Raw genomic sequence first — 20,604 nt, forward strand, 5'->3', positions numbered from 1 at the left:
CTGGGCCAGATGGAAAAGACTGGAAAAGTGAACAACCCGAATCAGAAAGAACGTCATGTGTAAGTTAAACTGTACTGTAATCACGTGTATGTTCTGTGGGACTGGTATCTACCAATATACAGTTACTGTAAGGTGGTAAGATTGCTCTTTTTAGTAGGGTTTTTATTTTTTTTATTTAGTAACAGGTTAATGTGTTTCAGTCATTATGTAGTAGAAGGTGTATGGTGGTATCATTGGTCTTTGTATAGAGTGTTTTGTTATGTAGAGATAATGGTCATATTATTATGTATTCTCTGTGTATTGGTGATGATAGTGGACATTGTGTAGCCGTATTGTTTCGTCTTTTGTAGTAGTCATTTTGATAATATTGGTCTTTGCATTGTGTGTTGTTGGCTAGCAACAGTGATATACTGTAATTACAGATGCTATTTTATATGGATATAGGGCGGTCATATGGGGAAACATGCACTTTGGGGCTTGGACCCCTGGTCTTTTAGGACCCTAGCAACACCCCTGCGTACTGTGTGTTTACATGTCCGTGTTTCCGGAGTTGTATGTTTGAAGGTAAGCTCAGTTATGGTACCATATCTAAGCAGTAAGCTTGGTTCTGATACTGTATCGATGTAGTAATCTAGATTCTGGTACCATATGTATGCCGTAAGCTTGGTATTGTTCCCGTATTTATGTAGTAGACTTAATAATCTCGGTTCAGCTCCCATATCTCTGGAGTAAGCTCTGTTCTGCTCCCATATCTCTGTAGTAAGCTCATTTCTGCTCCCATATCTCTGTAGTAAGCTCGGATCTGCTCCCATAGCTCTGTAGTAAGCTCAGTTCTACTCGCTTATCTCTGTAGTATGCTCGGTTCTGCTCCCATATCTCTGTAGTAAGCTCATTTCTGCTCCCATATCTCTGTAGTAAGCTCTGTTCTGCTCCCATATCTCTGTAGTAAGCTCATTTCTGCTCCCATATCTCTGTAGTAAGCTCGGATCTGCTCCCATAGCTCTGTAGTAAGCTCAGTTCTCGCTTATCTCTGTAGTATGCTCGGTTCTGCTCCCATATCTCTGTAGTAAGCTCATTTCTGCTCCCATATCTCTGTAGTAAGCTCGGATCTGCTCCCATAGCTCTGTAGTAAGCTCATTTCTGCTCCCATATCTCTGTAGTAAGCTCTGTTCTGCTCCCATATCTCTGTAGTAAGCTCATTTCTGCTCCCATATCTCTGTAGTAAGCTCGGATCTGCTCCCATAGCTCTGTAGTAAGCTCAGTTCTCGCTTATCTCTGTAGTAAGCTCGGTTCTGCTCCCATATCTCTGTAGTAAGCTCATTTCTGCTCCCATATCTCTGTAGTAAGCTCGGATCTGCTCCCATAGCTCTGTAGTAAGCTCAGTTCTACTCGCTTATCTCTGTAGTATGCTCGGTTCTGCTCCCATATCTCTGTAGTAAGCTCATTTCTGCTCCCATATCTCTGGAGTAAGCTCAGTTCTGCTCCCATATCTCTGTAGTATGCTCGGTTCTGCTCCCATATCTCTGGAGTAAGCTCATTTCTGCTCCCATATCTCTGTAGTAAGCTCGGATCTGCTCCCATAGCTCTGTAGTAAGCTCAGTTCTACTCGCTTATCTCTGTAGTATGCTCGGTTCTGCTCCCATATCTCTGTAGTAAGCTTGGCTCTGCTCCCATATCTCTGTAGTAAGCTTGGCTCTGCTCCCTTATTGCTGTAGTAAGCTCGTTTCAGTTCCCTTATCTAAGTAGTATTCTTGGTTCCGTTCTTGTGTCTATGCAGTTAGCTTGCTTCTGTTACTGTATCTATGTAGGCAGTAAGCTTGGTTCTACTCCCATATCTATGCAGCAAGCTTTGTTCTGTTCGCATATCTATGTACCAGCCTGTCTTTAAAGCTTGTCATTGCTGCTGCTTTAATGCAGCGACCAGAGATAAGCAGGACAGAGGTGGGCCACCACAACTCGAGGGCCACTGCCTTGTGATTGCCCCCCAGGCTGAAAAGTGCCAGCCAGCCCCTGGTGTCCGCTGTCCCCGCTACTTTTTGCATTGGCAGTGGAGCCCCTGGAGCAGACAATTAGGAGGATGGCTTCGGTTAAAGGGTTCAGATATGGCTTGGTAGAAGAAAAAGTATCACTGTATGCAAATGATGTGTTGCTTTATTTGGAGGATTCCAGAGAGTCGTTGTTGAGAGCAATGGAAATTATTAAAACATTTGGGTCTATATCGGGATTAGAAATTAACTGGGAAAAATCCACTGTCATGGCTGTAGATGATTGTGTTGTTGATTTGCCAGTGTCGGGGGAGGGTAGTAGGTTGGCAGTGGTGCGACAGTTTAAATACCTGGGCATTCAGGTGACACTTCTGATTTCGAGCTATGCAGATTTGAATCTGATTCCACTGCTGAGTAAGTTTGGGAGTAAAGTAGGGGTGTGGTGTAAACTGTATCTTTCAGTAGTGGGAAGAATTAATCTGATTAAGATGATTTTGATGCCCCAACTGCTATACGCCTTGCACAATGCCCCTATCTGGTTCCCTAAGCGGTGGTTTCGTGCTATTTACTCTATATTTAGGGATCTTGTGTGGGAAAAAAGCAGCCAAGGATCAGACTTGAGATATTACAGAGGCCCAAGGATGGAGGGGGACTGGCGCTTCCGAACCCTTGGATTTATTACTTAGCTGCTCAGGGCCAACAGATGAGGGGGTGGAGGGATGTGTCTGGGGCTGGTTCAATACAAAGGGTCTTGGTCCAGGTGATGAGGAGGGATCCCTTGGTTCAGGGGTTGGAGGCAGGAAGGTTTAGGAAGTTGGGTTTGATGTATCCTACTTTAGCGCTGATACATAAAGTCTGGGAAGCAATTAAAAAGATGAGGGGTTTGGAACACTTGACAAATTTTTCCCCGATATGGCAAAATGAGACTCTACCAGAATTTGTTAAAATGGGAGAATTTAAAAATTGCATGAGACTGGGAATACAGTACATGGTTCAGGTGCAGGACGTGCAGAGACTGGTGCCGTTTGGAAAGTTCCAGGAAGATTATGGGCTACGGGAGGTCTGCAGATTTCAATATGGGCAGTGTAGGCATGCTTATGTTACGCAGAGTAGGACGATGAATATGGAGATTCACAAGGATATATTGATTATGTCTGTGCAGAGGGGGGAACAAAAGGGGTAGTGTCGGGCATTTATAAGGATCTAATGCATACTTTTTTAAATAATTATCCTATTAGAGCACAGGGGAAATGGGAGGAGTTGGGTAGGATAGAGGAAGATAAATGGGAAGTGATTATGGAATATATACCCCAATTATCGCTGAGTGAACCGGGCAGACTCTCGCAGATATATGTACTCCATAGAGTACATAGGACTCCTGGACGGCTGTATAGAGCGGGTCTGAGACAGACTTCTGAGTGTCCTCGGTGCCGAATGGAGGGGGCTGGAGTTCTCTATATGTTATGGCAGTGTCCAAATCTGAACCCATATTGGACGGCGGTGCGTAATGCCATAGGAGGCGCGTATGGTTGTAGGATTGAGAGGGATCCTGTGGTGTGTATACTGGGATATGTGGAGGAGGTCCAGGTACATAATAAATATAAGGTGGCTATAGCTAGATTATTATATATTGCGCAAAAACTGATTGCCAGACACTGGATAAATGAAGATCCGCCGACACTGAGGGAATTTTTCAGACAATCTGACTATATTGTGAATACGGAAAAAAACATTTACATTAAGAGAAAAGGCAAAAGAACATCTGAGACACTGTGGACACCTTGGGTGGAGAGAAGATGACCCTGAACTTAGGTTACACCATGCATTATTTGCTGCTCTTGTATGTAATGGGGGGAGGGGAAAGGAATTTCTGAAACTAATGTCCATTGTTAATGCTGTTCTCATTGCGATTTTTGTTCTTTTGTTTTGTACCTTAAATTTGGTTAAATAAAAATTTATCTGATTTAAAAAAAACTATATGGGCCCACTCACCCTGACAGTGCATTTGTTTGGGGGTCTGGGCAGGTCAGCATCTCTGCCTCTTTGCTGTGGTTTTGGACATTTGCCGGAATTTTTATATCTACACGATTTACACAAATTATATTTTTTTGTGTTAACTCTATACTATTTAACATTAGAAGCTGTGTATTTTTGTAGTTATTTGTATGTATACATGATTGATTACCACTTCTGTCTGTAAAAACAATCCCCTTTAACCCCTTTGTGACATCGGGTGTAAATGTACGCTGATGTCGGACTCCGTCCTTTTGATGTGGGCACCGGCGCTGAGCCTACATCTTTTCTCGCACATGATGGGCCAGAAATCCCGCACATCGGTGACCCTGTCACATGAGCGCGGGTCACCGATGAGTTGGCATGACAACCAGAAGTCTCCAGCCGACCTCTATGGTTGTCACTGCCGGATCCTATGAGCGCTGCCCAGTGGTTGGCGCTCATAGCAAGTGAGCAACTCTGCTACATACAGGTGATCTGATCATTGCCTGTATGTAGCAGAGCCGATCGGGTTATAGCAGCTTCTAGCCTCACATTGAGACTATTGAAGCATGCCTGTGAAGACATGGGGTGGTCAGCGGGTGCTGCGGTCCGCTGGCTGAAACCACATGAATCAGGGATCGTCCCACCGAGCACCGGCTCTCCCTTTAACATGGGCATCACGCTACTCAGACAACACACAGTGAGGGTAAAACAGTGTGGCAATGCTTTACTGAACCACACAACAGGCAGATAACACAAAGAACAGTCCCAGCAACATACCCAACAGAGTGCACATTACAGAGTCTCAGCCTTCCGCTGATTCACTCCCAGGGTCGCTACCCCACCTGTGGCACGCACAGAGAGGAGGTAACGACAAGTGTAGGAAGATGACAATCCATTCAGTCCATACAAGGTACAAGGCCAGTTGATCCGAGGATCACAACCTGGCTTCTCCAAACGTATCCATGGTTCAACGATAGTCAATGGAGCAGATCTGTATTCTTCCAACCGAGGCTGAAGACCCCTAGGTTGTTTCCTGTAGAATGATAGATCCGTGTCCCTCGTGATGTAAAAACTATGAAGTATATAGTTTGAAGTCTGGGATCTGCCAATATGTGGCTAGTTTTCTGTTTCGGAAAACATGATACACGATTTTAATTTTTTTTTGTCCAGTCTCGCTTGAATATAGATCAATATTAAATAGTCACCTGATGACGCCTTTGGTGATCACAATGAAACACGTAGAAATAAGAGGCTTGGAGAGTGAGTGTGTATACATCACCTCACCCTATATACTGAAATGTGGGGTATATGTTTTTTTCTCTTAGTCATCTACTGACTAATATTCAGGGGGTGAATTATGGGTATAGTTTTACATTTGGAATTAATAAAATTTTGTTTTATCCCTTTGTCAGCAAACATGAGGAATGACAAGAGACAGCCCATTTAAAAAAATTCAAGTTTGGTTAAAACTATTCCAACATTATGAACATAAAAAAGGCTTCTCCCCTATGTGACGTTTCTGATGTTTATTAACAGCTGATTTCCAAGTAAAATATTTCCCACATTAAGAAAATAAAAAAGGCTTCTCCCCTGTGTGACTTCTCTGATGTCTAACAAGAAATGCTTTCCGGTTAAAATATTTCCCAGATTATGAACAGGAAAAAGGCTTCTCCCCTGTGTGTTATTTGGTGTGGAACAAGACTCCCTTTCTGGTTAAAAATTGTTACACGTTCTGAACATGAAAAAGGTTTCTCCCCTTGGGTGAGTTCTCTGGTGCCTAACACACTCTGATTTAGTGCAAAAGCATTTCCCACATTCTGAACATGAAAAAGGCTTCTCCCCTGTGTGAATTTTCTGGTGTCTAACAAAATATGATTTATGTGCAAAACATTTCCCACATTCTGAACAGCAAAAAGGCTTCTCCCCTGTGTGAGTTTTATGGTGATTAACCAAATCTGATTTCTGGATAAAACATTTCCCACATTCTGAACAGGAAAAAGGCTTCTCCCCTGTGTGAGTGCTATGGTGGTAAACCAATTGTGATTTCCAGTTAAAACATTTCCCACATTCTGAACAGGAAAAAGGCTTCTCCCCTGTGTGAGTTCTCTGGTGTCTAACAAAAAGTGATTTATGTGCAAAACATTTCCCACATTCTGAACAGGAAAAAGGCTTCTCCCCTGTGTGAGTTCTATGGTGAGTAACAAGCAGTGATTTACGTGCAAAATATTTCCCACATTCTGAACAGGAAAAACGCTTCCCCCCTATGTGAGTTCTATGGTGATTAACCAAATCTGATTTCTGGTTAAAACATTTCCCACATTCTGAACATGAAAAAGGCTTCTCCCCTGTGTGAGTTCTCTGGTGTTTAACAAAGTGTGATTTATGTGCATAACATTTCCCACATTCTGAACAGCAAAAAGGCTTCTCTCCTGTGTGAGTTCTCTGGTGAGTAACAAAATTTGAATTCTGTATAAAACATTTCCCACATTCTGAACAGGAAAAAGGCTTCTCCCCTGTGTGAGTTCTATGGTGATTAACCAAATCTGATTTCTGGTTAAAACATTTCCCACATTCTGAACAGGAAAAACGCTTCACCCCTGTGTGAGTTCTATGGTGACTATCCAAATCTGATTTCTGGTTAAAACATTTCCCACATTCTGAACATGAAAAAGGCTTCTCCACTGTGTGAATTTTCTGGTGTCTAACAAAATGTGATTTATGTGCAAAACATTTCCCACATTCTGAACAGCAAAAAGGCTTCTCCCCTGTGTGAGTTTTATGGTGATTAACCAAAACAGATTTCAGGTTAAAACATTTCCCACATTCTGAACAGGAAAAAGGCTTCTCCCCTGTGTGAGTTCTATGGTGATAAACCAATTGTGATTTCCTGTTAAAACATTTCCCACATTCTGAACAGGAAAAAGGCTTCTCCCCTGTGTGAATTCTCTGGTGTCTAACAAAATGTGATTTCCTGTTAAAACATTTCCCACATTCTGAACAGCAAAAAGGCTTCTCCCCTGTGTGAGTTTTATGGTGATTAACCAAATCTGATTTCTGGTTAAAACATTTCCCACATTCTGAACAGGAAAAAGGCTTCTGCCCTGTGTGAGTTCTATGGTGATTAACCAAATTTGATTTCTGGTTAAAACATTTCCCACATTCTGAACAGGAAAAAGGCTTCTCCCCTGTGTGAGTTCTCTGGTGAGTAACAAAATGCGATTTCCATGTAAAACATTTCCCACATTCTGAACATGAGAATGACTTCTTTGCTTTAGGAACAGTTTGTTTTTTAATGCCTCTTTTGTGACTTTGATTTTCCATAGTAGTCAGTAATGAATCAGAAGATGGGACCTGTTTCATAGGATCAGATGACAGATCTTTGCTGTGAATAGATGATGATATATCAGGAGTAATGGCATTCACTTCAGTTGTATCTTGTAGGATCTCAAGATTATCAGATTTAAAAATTGAAGATGTCAGCTGTCCCTCTGATCTCCTGGTACAGTCATCTGCTAAGATAAAAAACAATTATTTATTTATGAAATATCCTTGAGTTTTATATTTTTGAACATTTCTACTTAGCTTGCCATTTTTATGGACAGTTTATGTAAAGAACTTTAATTATTTGCCAAGACAATGACAATTCACAGTCTAATAGAAAACCTTGTTTGATGAACCAGTAGTGTGCGGTGTTCAACTGTTGGTTCATTCTGCCTCCCAAATATCAAATAAAAAGAAACCAATCAATGTTATGTAGGTGAAAATAATACCAATTCTCATCTCACAAAAAAACAAGTCCCCACTCAGGTCCATCATCTGTCAATGGAAAAACAGAGGTTCCCGCACTATTAGTGGCTCAAAGGCTGTTGAAAAGCAACAAGGTTTCCATAAACCAATCCAGCAAAATCCGCTCTCACTTCTGAGTCTTGCAGTGTGCGCAAACAACATTTAGGATCCCTGTATTTAGCAATATTATAGTGAGAGGAACCCACTTAATTTGTGGTGTCTCCTGGAGCACAATCTGGGCACTATGTGCTGGGTAATAAAATGGCAAATGTGTAATTTTCACTCTCCAACATCCACTACGTGTTAATTTCCAGAAAGTTGCTGTGGAGTCAAAATATTCACTCCTCCTAGACATGTGGTCAAAATTGTTGGTACCCCTCGTTTACTGACAGATAAACCCACAATGGTCACAGAAATAACTTGAATCCTACAAAAGTAATAATAAATCAAAAATCTATGAAAATTAACAAATGAAAGTCTGACATTGCTTTTCAGCCATGCTTCCACAGAATTTAAAAAAGTAAAACTCATGAAATAGGCCTGGACAGAAATGATGGCACCCTTAACTAAAATATTTTGTTGCACAACCTTTTGAGGCAATCATGGCAATCAAACGATTTCTGTAACTGTCAATGAGACTTCTGCTCCTCTCGACATGTATTTTGGCCCACTCTTCAAGAGCAACTGCCCCAGTTGTCTCGTGTTTGTAGGTTGCCTTTTACAGACGGCATGTTTCAGCTCTTTTCAAAGATGCTCATTAGGATTTAGGTCAGGGCTCATAAATGGCCACTTCAGAATAGTCCAATATTTTCCTCTTAGCCATTCTTGCGTGTTTTTAGCCCTGTATTGTGTGTCATTATCCTGCTGCAAGATCCATGATCTGCGACTGAGATCAAGCTTTCTGACATTGGGCAGCACATTTCTCTCTAGAATCCCTTGATAGTCTTGAGATTTCATTGTACCCTGCACAGATTCTAGACACCCTGTGCCAGATAGAGCAAAGCAGCCCCAGAACGTAACAGAGCCTCCTCCATGTTTCACAGCAGGGACAGTGTTCTTTTTGTGATATGCTTCATTTTTCCATCTGAGAACATAGAGCTGATGTGCCTTGCCAGAAAGTTCCATTTTTATCTCATCTGTCTATAGGAAATTCTCCCAGAAGATTTGTAGCTTGTCAACATGTAGTTTGGCAAATTCCAGTCTGTTTTTTTATGATTTTTTTTTCAACAATGGTGTCCTCCTTGGTCATCTCCCATGAAGACGACTTTGGCTCATACGACAGATGGTGGGATCTGACACTGATGTTCCTTCAGCTTGAAGTTCACCTTTAATCTGTTTAGAAATTTTTCTGGGCTCTGTTACCATTCGTATTATCTGTCTCTTTGGTTTGTCATCAATTTTCCTCATATGGTCATGTCCATGGAGGGTGGCTACAGTCCAATGGATATTAAATTTCTGAATAATATGTGCAACTTTAGTCACAGGAACATGAAGCTGCTTGGAGATGGTCTTATAACTTTTACCTGTAACATGTTTGTGTATAATTTTCTTTCTAATCTTCTGAGACAACTCTTTCCTTCGCTTCCTCTGGTCCATGTTGAGTGTGATACGCACCATGTCACCACACAGCACAGGGAGTATCTGTAGCCTCTATACAGGCCACTCACGGATTCCAGGATTGTAGACACCTGTGATGCAAATTAGTGGACACACTGCGATTTACACATTCTGTAGAAGCATGGCTGAAAAGCAATGTCTATGTATGATCTGTTTTGAGTTCTCCTTCCCCTTTCCTTCCCTCTTTCCTCGTTCCTTCCCCCCCTCCCTGCCCTTCCTTCTCCGTCCCTCCCTACACTTTAAATTTAAAAACCCAATAAACTGTTGGAAAAGAAAAGCAATGTCTGACTTTCATTTGTTCATTTTCATAGATTTTTTATTTATTATTACTTTTGTCAGATTTAAGTTATTTCTGTGACCATTGTGGGTTTTTCTGTCATTAAACGAGGGGTAACAACAATTTTGACCCCGTGTGTATAGATTATAACCTTCAGTGAATTAATTAATAACATGGAATCACTTTATGGGGATTTCTACTATTCTGGTTTTCTGTCATTTAGTTATATTAGGGCTTCTGCATATGGTGTGTCCAATCTCATCTGGGATCTGTTCCTGCTGTCCAGCTGGAGTAATCTGCTCCCTTCTTCAGCCAATTGGAAAGTACCACACCCTACTAAAGCGCAAAGCACATGGCCGGAATCTGCCAGATACAGCGCTGTTCTCCTCTGGTTCAGTCCTCTGTGCTCAGCTTCCGGCTTGTGTGTTTGTCTCCTGCTGTGACCGTGGCCCGTTTACTGACTACTCTTGTGTCTTCTGATTCTGTCCTTCTGGTTCTGACCCAGCTACCTGACTATTCTGCTTGCCATCTAACACCACAGAATAGCAGGTAACAACATGGTACAAGCCTAGGGGTCCCAGTGTAAGTCCAGATTCATGTAACAGCCTTAAAGGGCGATGAGCAAGGCAATCCTTGGGATATGGAAAGTAGAGAAGAAAGTGCCAAGCAGGTTCATGGTGGACATCTAACACCACAGAATAGCCATCTAACACCACAGAATAGCAGGTAACACCATGGTCCAAGCCAAGGGGTCCCTGTGTAAATCCAGATTCCATGTGAGGGTGTTAAAGGGCGATGAGCAAGGCAATCCTTGGGATATGGAAAGCAGAGGAGATAGAGCCAAGCATGTTCATGGGGGACATCTTTTGAGCTGCCAGGTGACCACGAACAATGCTCCCAATACATTGTGTCTGCAAACTATTCCAGCTAGATCTGCATTCAAATAGCTAAATGGCGCTCCTTCCCTTCTGAACACTGCCATGTGCCCAGACAGTAGTGTACAACCGTATGTAGGGTATAGTGCGAAGCTGGAAAATAATTTGTAAGATCCATTTGTTTTCTATTATCCTTTGTGAATAATTTATCACCACATAAAGTGACACACGTCAGATATTAATAATGGGGCCTGATAAAGAACACAAATCTGGCTGCAGGAAGAGGTTAAATCAGAGGATTTTGGACACTACTGTAATCAAACACTGTGACTATAGACAATAACATCTACTGAAATGATCAAACTCCACAGTCTCCATCAGTAATAAATGAGCAGCTAGTGGTGAAACCTCTCTGGGGTAATTAGAGTATGGGGCTCGGTGACGTCACAATCTAAACTATCGTAAGCTCCAATATTTTCTGTCAGATGAGTTTCATGGAGAAATATTACACATTTATAGAGAACTGTGTATAATAGTGCAGAGCGGAGACGTCTTAAAGGGAACCTGTCAGCCGGATTGTGCTCAGTAACCTACAGACACTGTCAGGTCGGCGCCGTTATACTGATTACAATGATACCTGGTGATGAAATGCGTCTTGTGGTTGTTGTGTAATCTGTATTTGTAGTTTTCAGTTAATGAGATTCTCGTGCTCTGGGGCGGTGCTCTGGGGCGGGGCTGTGGGCGGGGCTTTATGTGGTGCTCTGATTACATATTCATCTGTATTGGCCTATGACAGGTCGCTGACCCCTCACTGACCTGCCCCCATTATTACATAATGCATATAATAGCATTGATATTATTGGTGATAATGCCCATAATATTGTGGCTATTGTGAGGCTAAGAAAAAAAATTACATCCAGCGAAATGTCACCGGCGATGGCGGCGCCTGCACAGTAGCATCTATAAGTAAGAGATAGAGGCTACTGGACAGGCGCCGCTGGTGACATTTTACTGGATGTAATTTTTTTTCTAAGCCTCACAATAGCCACAGTATTATAGGCATTATCTATATATATATATATATTTACCTTAAATTGTCTGTCATCCACTTCCGTCTGGATGTCCTCAAATCCCACAATCCACCGCGCCGCACCGGAAGTACGCCAACCGCCATATTGGAATACCAAAGTGATGGGTATTCCAATATGGCACCTGCTGGTGATACCAGGCCCTTCCACAGTACCACCAGTGGGATACCGCCGGGACCCTCCCACCACCACCGGACCCGCCGCTGCCTGCACACCCACCTCTGTCACAGCCGGCAGGAAAGACCGCAGCTTGCGGCCTGTGCTGGAGATGGGGTGCGGGCGCCCTCTGGTGACGCCGCACCCCATCTCCTGCACAGGCCGCAAGCCACTGTCTTTCTTGCCAGCTGGCCGCTGCTAGAACCCCCCGCCGCTGCCTGCCCACCATGTACATACACACACACGTACTCACATACACACATATACACACATGTACTCACACACACAACTCCAGCACAGGCCACAAACCACCCTCTTTTCTGCTGGCTGTGACTGCACGGAGGTGGGTGCCCAGGCAGCTGCGGGACACACACACCCATATGTACACACACACCCACATGTACACACACACACACTTCCCTCTCGATGCGATAACATCGGGCACACCTCTAGTCAACAATAACATCAATGCTATTATATGCATTATGTAATAATGGGGGCAGGTCAGTGAGGGGTCAGCGACCTGTCATAAGCCAATACAGATGAATATGTAATCAGAGTATAACATAAAGCCCCGCCCACAACCCCACCCACAGCCCCGCCCCAGAGCACGAGAATCTCATTAACTGAAAACTACAAATACAGATTACACAACAGTAAACCAGAGTTGCCCTCATTTATGGTGGATCATTGGAGCTACTATGGATCCTGACCAGAAGATTAGAGAAAATAATATTGCTCCCCATTTCAGGAGAGATTGTGCAGTAATCTGAATTCCTTAGGATGGAAAACAATGTAATGTATGACGTGGAGTGAATCCATGACACCAGGGCTGGAGCCAACACATCTCCTGCAGGCGGGAATAAATGTATATTACAGCCATCAGCCACGCACAGCTTAGAGATCTATCATGGCACAGGTGGAATGTTTGTCCTGGAGATTATCACAATCCTCCTGGAAGTTAGTTGGTTTTAATACAAATTGAAAAGTCAGGATAAAGGGAAACTCTGCTGTTATTCTACAGAAATTCACACTTAGCCTAAATGTGCAGTGAGGTTATGTTCACACGTTGCGGAACTCCCGTGGAAGTTACCGCGAGAATTCCGGAATTCCATTCCGTGGGAAATTTAAATTCCCGCAATTTTCCGGCGGAAAAACTAGCGTTTTGCAAGTGTAATTAGCTTGCAGAATGCTAGCATTTTCCAAGCGATCTGTAGCATCGCTTGGAGAACTGATTGACAGGTTGGTCACACTTGTCTAACATAGTGTTTGACGAGTGTGACCAACGTTTTACTACTGAGGCTGCCTATGCGGCATCAATAGTAAAAGATCTAATGTTAAAAATAGTAAGTAAAAAAATTAATAAAAAATCAGGCCATATTCACCTTCCGGCGTCCCGCGCAGCATCCCCAGGCCTCCGCGATCCTCCGGCAGGTCCCGTTCCCAGTGATGCATTGCGGCAATGACCTTTGAGGTCGCGGTCTCGTGAGATCGCTACATGATCGCGACACGTGACGTCAGCAAAGGCATCGCAATGCATTACTGGGAACGGGAGCTGCCGCGTGTATCGCTGAGTCCTGGGGTCGCTGCGCGGGACGCCGGAAGGTGAATATAACCCGACGATTTTTTCATTTTAATTCTATTTTTTACAAGGATATGGTACCCAGAGCCTGGAGGACAGTCTCCTCTCCTCCGGACCGTGGGTAACATCTGCAAATGTTCTGCTTACTTTTCGCATGGTGGGCACAGCCACATGCGGAAAGTAAGCAGAACAATGCATTCCTATGTGGGAGGAATCGCCGCGATTCCGCAAATTAATGAGCATGCTGCGGATTTTACCGCGAAGCGATTCCGCCGCGGGAAAACCCGTAGCATTAGCACAGCATTGCAGAATCCTATAGGATTGCATGGGATGCTGTTTTTTCGTGGCAAAATCGCACGGTAAAAACCACCGCGAAAAAAACGCGATGTGTGAACGCAGCCTTACTGTTGTTAATCATAAAAGGAAAGATTGGCCAGAAAGACTGGACCTGGTCTTGTAGGGACCATGAGACATTCCGCAGCACAGAAGGGAGAGAAGATTCATCCGATAAGATCTCAGGGATCTAGGAAGCCAACAGCATCATTACCCTCCGCTTTCTCTTACAGGCCCAGCATAAGATTTTTCTTCAAGTGATTTTCTATCTTGTCAGCACATTCTACGTACGCTGTCATTTGGCTTTATAGTTACAGATCTGGGCAGGTAACGGTCAGCGTCTCCTAATGTGAAGGAGAGAATGGCTAATTCCTGTCTCTTTGTCTTGAGAATAAACTTCAGTTGTGTGCAAGCCTTTACTGAGAAAAGAGAAGACATGTAAGGCCGGGATCACACTACTGTGTGTGATGCGAGAAACTCGCACGAGTCTCTCGCATCAACAGCCATGTATTTCTATGCAGCCGCACCTCCAGTCCTGAGTACTGGCGGCAGCGCCGGATGTTGATGCGAGAGACTCATGCGTTTCTTGTATCACACGGTAGTTTGATTCCGGCCTAACTCTGTGTTCGGTGTGACTCTTTAAGCGCGCACTCGGCCTATATTGGGTCAGGTACAAGTAATCATATAGATATCGCTTTAAGGGATCACCTTCACACTAATCCCAGGGGGTAGGAGGATCCTCCAGGTGGTAAGTTCTATAGAAAAGGGCTTTCAATGCCCAAAGTCATTTGAACTGTTTTGGGTGGAGGAGAATGTTGTGGTCTAGAGTCAAAATGGTAACATGGTAATACGGCCAGACTACACCACCGATAAAGCAGCCACAGCCGGTGACTGAGAATAATCTGTGACTTCTCTGCATTCAGTGGTTACTACTCACCTGGGTAGTCATATGTGGGAATCTCCTCTTTACACCGCTCATCACCCCTCACATATGTCTCTGTAGTATTAATATGGGTCAGATCTTCACCCTGAAACAAATATTGTAAAAGTCACCGACAGATGGAGAAGTCCCATCTATGATCAGCTCTAATCCTGCCATCTCCACCGTTCTCATTACACAAGTATAAAACATATAATACTGGTGGATAAAACAAGACTGAGCACAAGACCTTCACAGCCGTCTACACATCATAGGGGAGATCTCCTGACACCTTCTCTCCATCTACCTGATGATCCTGAGGAGCACTGGGATCTTCTTGGTTACAGTCCTGTGGAAGAAGAGGACGGGGACATCTCTCTGGTGTTGTCCTCTTACTGGATAGATCTGGAGGAAACACATACAGGGACTGAATTCATTCTCTACATACAGATAATTATAGGCCGTGTGTATTTAGTCCTGTCTATTACCTGGTGATGTGAGGGACTGGGGAACCTCCATTATGACGTTCTTGTACAGATCTCTGTGTCCTTCTAAATACTCCCACTCCTCCATGGAGAAATAGACAGCGACATCCTGACACCTTATAGGAACCTGACACATACAATGATACCGTCATCCCCCGATCCCTTCATAGTGTTACTGTATAATGTCGGTCTGTCATTCCAAGGATGTCATTCTAAGGATAACATCTGAAATATGCCTGAAAATGACTCCCTGCTATAGATACTTCATTATTATTATTACTATGCTTCACTATTACTATCACTCTGACAATACTGTTAACGTATAATGTCCCAGCATTCCCAGCAGTGTCACCTCTCCAGTCAGCAGCTCCATCATCTTGTAAATGAGTTCTAGGATCTTCTGGTCATTGACGTCCTCATGGATCAGGGGGTGAGGTGGAGGTCCCGTGATTGGGCTCAGGGGTCTTCCCCATCCCTCAGACACAGGGTCCTGACAGCGATCACTAGAGGTCTTCTTCACCACTGTGTAATCCTGGTTATGGAGAGACACATTAATAAATCTCACTACAGACATTTCCAGAGTCCTCACCTCTCCAGTTCTGTCCATCTGTTATTCCCATAGATAAGAATGATGTAATGTGACGTCATCAGAATCTCTCACCTCTCCAGTGAGACGGAAGAGGATCTCTAGGGTGAGGTGTAACATCCTCTCCGCCATCTTGTCTCTGTCCATATCCATCCTTGATGGGTAAATCAGGAAAATTCTCTTTTGTAGAAGATCTTCACTGAGAGGATCCGATATTGTAGAGACCTGAATGAGAAGAAGATGAGCCGATGTAACATCATAAGAATCCTGTGTAATAATACAATGACAGCAGCAATCTGCAGAGTCGGAAGATATGACTCTGCCAAATATATATATACATTCACATATCTATCTATATATATAATTTCACCAAAGAAAGTAAGGACTGCAGCACTCACTGATCCATTTTGAAAGTCCGTAGTTTATTTGTAGCAAAAGTGTAAAACTTCATGGCCAGGGGGCTGAAGAAAGGAGTGAGCAAACTCTGACGACGGCCTAACAGCGCTTCCACGGGTCAGCTATATATAATCGTCTAATTCTGTCTGTCTGTAACGGAAATCCCGCGTCGCTGTTTGGTCGCGCCTGGGGACATTACTGAAGGTGGAGGAAGATGGCACCCGCAGCAGTCCTCCACAGAAACTTCAGCGATGTGCCCTGCCTTAACTTGAGCAGAGGAGGGCGAAAACCCCCCGGTCAGCAAGGGGCAACACTAAGGCAGGACGCAGATGCTGTTCAGAAGGAAATCTCCACACCGCCCGAACACCGGGTAGCGGTGACGTCACCACAGAGTAAGAAGATGGCGCGTGCAGCAGGAAGAGACGGAACCTTCACCAGCGGTGTGCCCATGGATAACAAGGTCAGATGAGGGTCCAGCCCCCCAGGTCTGCAAGGGGCAATCTCAAAGTCGATCCCAGAAGCCTTTCCAAAGCAATTTTCTACACCACCCGTTAAATATATATTTGGCAGAGTCATATATCCCGACTCTGCAGATTGCATGCTGTCGTAGTAGGCCCAGACCAGATGGTATGGAGATGAATGAGGGAGACCAAAGTTCAAAAATAGACTTTCCTTCACTTAACAAGAACTTGATGAGAAGTATACACATCAGATGGCAGGTGCAACACTTTACGAATGCTTCTTCTGCATTATGCAGTCAGGAACTTTCCGGTTCCATGCGGCGGTACATAACCTTTACTATAAGCCACAATAGTGCAGCAAACCTGAGCTAATGACCTCTTCCTGCTCTGTGTCTCCGCTATGCTCCCTGCCTGGAATCCGAATTCTTACTGCCATTATATCTTTGCTTTCCTTCAGAACGTACTATCCGATGTCTCCCTCCTGGCACACAACACCATATCAATTCAGGAGGACGGCAATCAGATAGACCAAAGGCCTGGATTTCTCACTTTCTGACTCATCACAAGGAAATTGTTCTCCTGTGTGGCCATGTAGCTCAGTATGAGGTCTCCCACACAGTATGACGGCCCCACAGCACCTCACACAGTATTATGGCGAGAGATGAGCGAATATTTCAATGTTCGATTCACGATCTCTGAATTTGCAATATTTGCTGATTTAATCGCAGAATATAGCCAAACATGCACAACACAAAAGCCGGTGTTTCCCAAGCTGTGTGGCAGTGTGGTAAACACCGGTGTAGCCCTTCTGATAGGCGGTAAAATCATCCCTGCCGGTCACAGAGCCGCGGTTCCCACGCTGTCAGAACACAGCATGACTGCTCAGTTGTGATCGGAGGTAAAAAGTTTACCTCCGGTCACTGGTGTCAGCTGTAATCCTGCCATCTCCACCGTTCTCATTACACAAGTATAAAACATATAATACTGGGGGATAAAACAAGACTGAGCACAAGACCTTCACAGCCGTCTACACATCATAGGGGAGATCTCCTGACACCTTCTCTACATCTACCTGATGATCCTGAGGAACATTGGGATCTTCTTGGTTACAGTCCTGTGGAAGAAGAGGACGGGGACATCTCTCTGGTGTTGTCCTCTTACTGGATACATCTGGAGGAAACACATACAGGGACTGAATTCATTCTCTACATACAGATAATTATAGGCCGTGTGTATTTAGTCCTGTCTATTACCTGGAGATGTGAGGGGCTGGGGAACCTCCATTATGACGTTCTTGTACAGATCTCTGTGTCCTTCTAAATACTCCCACTCCTCCATGGAGAAATAGACAGCGACATCCTGACACCTTATAGGAACCTGACACATACAATGATACCGTCATCCCCCGATCTCTTCATAGTGTTACTGTATAATGTCGGTCTGTCATTCCAAGGATGTCGTTCTAAGGATAACATCTGAAATATGCCTGAAAATGACTCCCTGCTATAGATGCTTCATTATTATTATTACTATGCTTCACTATTACTATCACTCTGACAATCGATCTGCTTCATCCACAGGTATGTGTTCTGGCTGCAAAACCATCATCACCCATCTTTCCTGAACCCCAATCACCCCTGTATCTGTCTGCTATCACTGGTATGTGTTATGGCTGCAATACTATCTCCCTTTGCATTTCCTCTTGTGACTTCTAATTAATCATCTCCTGTGTCTGCATCCAGTCCCCCTACTGCTCCTCACTTTCTGATCACACCTGGGCCCTTTCAGGTGCTGTTAAGTTAGTATAAATTCAGACTAAAGCTCCCGTCACACATAGCGACGCACCAGCGATCCCGACAACGATATGACCTTGTCAGGATCGCTGGTGTGTTGCTATATGATCGCTGGTGAGCTGCCAAACAGGCAGATCTCATCAGCTATCAGGACCAGCGACACGGGGGTAACAAGCATGCGCGTCGCTTAGTTACCCGCTGTGTACCATGGAAACCAGCGTGCTGGCGCTGGGAGCTGGTATCCAAGGTACACAGCGGGTAACTAAGCGACACGCGCGCTTGTTACCAGCGGTTTACCTTGGATACCAGCTCCAGCTCGCTGATCGATCGTCTCCCGCTGCCACACGCAGTGATGCGTGCTGGCCAGCGGGAGACCAACGATCAAAAAAAATGTCCAGGGCATTCGAGCACGATCAGCGATACCCGGCGGGGGGGCGGTCGCTGATACGTCACACACAGCGAGATCGCTGATGAGATCGCTGTTGCGTCACAAAACTTGTGACACAGCAGCGACCTCGCTAGCGATCTCGCTGTGTGTGACGGGGGCTTAAGAGGTCAGCCTGACCTCGGTCTGTTATTCCAAGGATGTCTTCTAAGGATAACATCTGAAATGAGCCTGAAGTGACCAGAAGGTACGACTAACCGCTGCGTTTACATGTTCTAAATTTCTTTTGCCTTCTAAATTACTCTCACCATGCTGACATACGCACAAACAGTTTTGGCTCCACTACTCCTCACTCTCTTTCGCTATCCGCAAACCCCAGCACCCGCTAACCAAATAATAATCTCTTCTTCCCTCTTGCCTCCCCACCTGACCTCCTCTGCTGACCTGCTCCTCGATCTCAGAGCTCTCCTAATAAAATATAAAACAAGCCACCCACCCTCCTTCTCCCACATGCTCTCCCTCTTTCTGCTTCTCCTCACTGCTGGCGACATATCTCCCAACCCTGGACCCCAACAGCCCATACCTCCAATTATTACCCCTTTCTATCGTTCCCAAATCAACACAAACACCAGAAATCTTTCCCACCTCAAATCCGTGCCCTTGACACCCACCACCCTGCTCCCACTCTCTGGATCACTCTGGAATGCCCGCTCCGTCTGCAATAAACTCCATGTGATTCACGACCTCTTTACCTCTCATAATTTTTCCTTACTTGACCTCACCGAAGAATGGCTGACACCCTCTGACACAGCCTCCCCTGCTGCGCTGTGTTACGGCGGCTTCCACTTCACCCACACTCCTCGCCCTGGCAACAGACATGCGGGAGGAGTGGGCCTTCTCCTTTTTCCAACTGCACCTTCAACCCAATCCCACCTCTACCCTCCCTTATCGTCCCCTCTTTTGAAGTCCACTCTCCCTCCAACCTCCAAGTGGCCGTCATATACCGACCTCCAGGCCCGACCACTGCCTTCATTAACCAATTCTCCACCTGGCTCCTTCACTTTCTCTCTGCTGACATTTCCACCATCATCATGGGTGACTTCAACATCCCCAATGACACCCACCATTCAGCAGCCTCCAAACTCCTGTCCCTTACTTCATCTTTTGGACTTACTCAGTGGTCCTCCTCAGCCACCCACACAGACGGACATACATACATTAGACCTGGTGTTCACCCGCCTCTGCTCTTTCTAACTTCACCACCTCCCCTCTCCCTCTATCTGACCACCATCTACGCACTTTCTCATCCCTGTCCTCCTCCTGTCACCCATGTCCAGCAGCATGCGCACCCCCGCAGAAACCTCACATCTAGACACTCGCACACACTCTGACTCTATTTTACCACTGTCCTCCATATCTTTACTCCATGACACTGACAATGCCACTACTTTCTATAATGCCACTCTTGCATCAGCCATCGACTCGATCGCCCCTATCATGCATAACAGAGTGCGACGAATCAATAGACAACCCTGGCACAATAACACCACTAAAAAGCTTTGGCAAGCATCCAGAATTGCTGAACGGCGCTGGAAGAAAACGCATTCGCAAGACGACTTCACTGCACTCAAACAAGCAACACTCGCATTCAAATCTGCCCTCACCTCTGCTAAACAGGCCTTCTTTACATCCCTTGTATCTTCCTTATCCCACAACCCCAAACAGTTGTTGAATACTTTTAACTCCCTCCTCCGCCCACCACTGCCCCCTCCAACCTCCCTCATCTCTGCCGAGGACTTTGCCGCACACTTCAGAAACAAGATAGACCAAACATGGCAAGTCTTTATTGCTCAACCACCACAACCCTTTTGCACACCAGACC

General features: G+C 44.7%; 1 protein-coding gene across 1 annotated transcript; it reads right to left on the reverse strand.

Moving 5' to 3' along the window:
• Positions 1–4,681: 4,681 nt before the first annotated feature.
• LOC141060297 (uncharacterized) lies at positions 4,682–20,137 on the reverse strand. The gene is made up of 2 exons (XM_073556512.1): positions 20,125–20,137; positions 4,682–7,492 (listed from the first exon to the last, which is right to left on the reverse strand). The coding sequence occupies exons 1-2, from the start codon at positions 20,135–20,137 to the stop codon at positions 5,697–5,699; spliced, it is 1,809 nt and encodes a 602-aa protein (XP_073412613.1). The 3' UTR covers positions 4,682–5,696.
• Positions 20,138–20,604: the final 467 nt, after the last annotated feature.

Source organism: Dendrobates tinctorius, unplaced genomic scaffold, assembly GCF_039654945.1.
Source record: "Dendrobates tinctorius isolate UK_male_01 unplaced genomic scaffold, ASM3965494v1 ptg000233l, whole genome shotgun sequence".
NCBI lineage: Eukaryota > Metazoa > Chordata > Amphibia > Anura > Dendrobatidae > Dendrobates > Dendrobates tinctorius.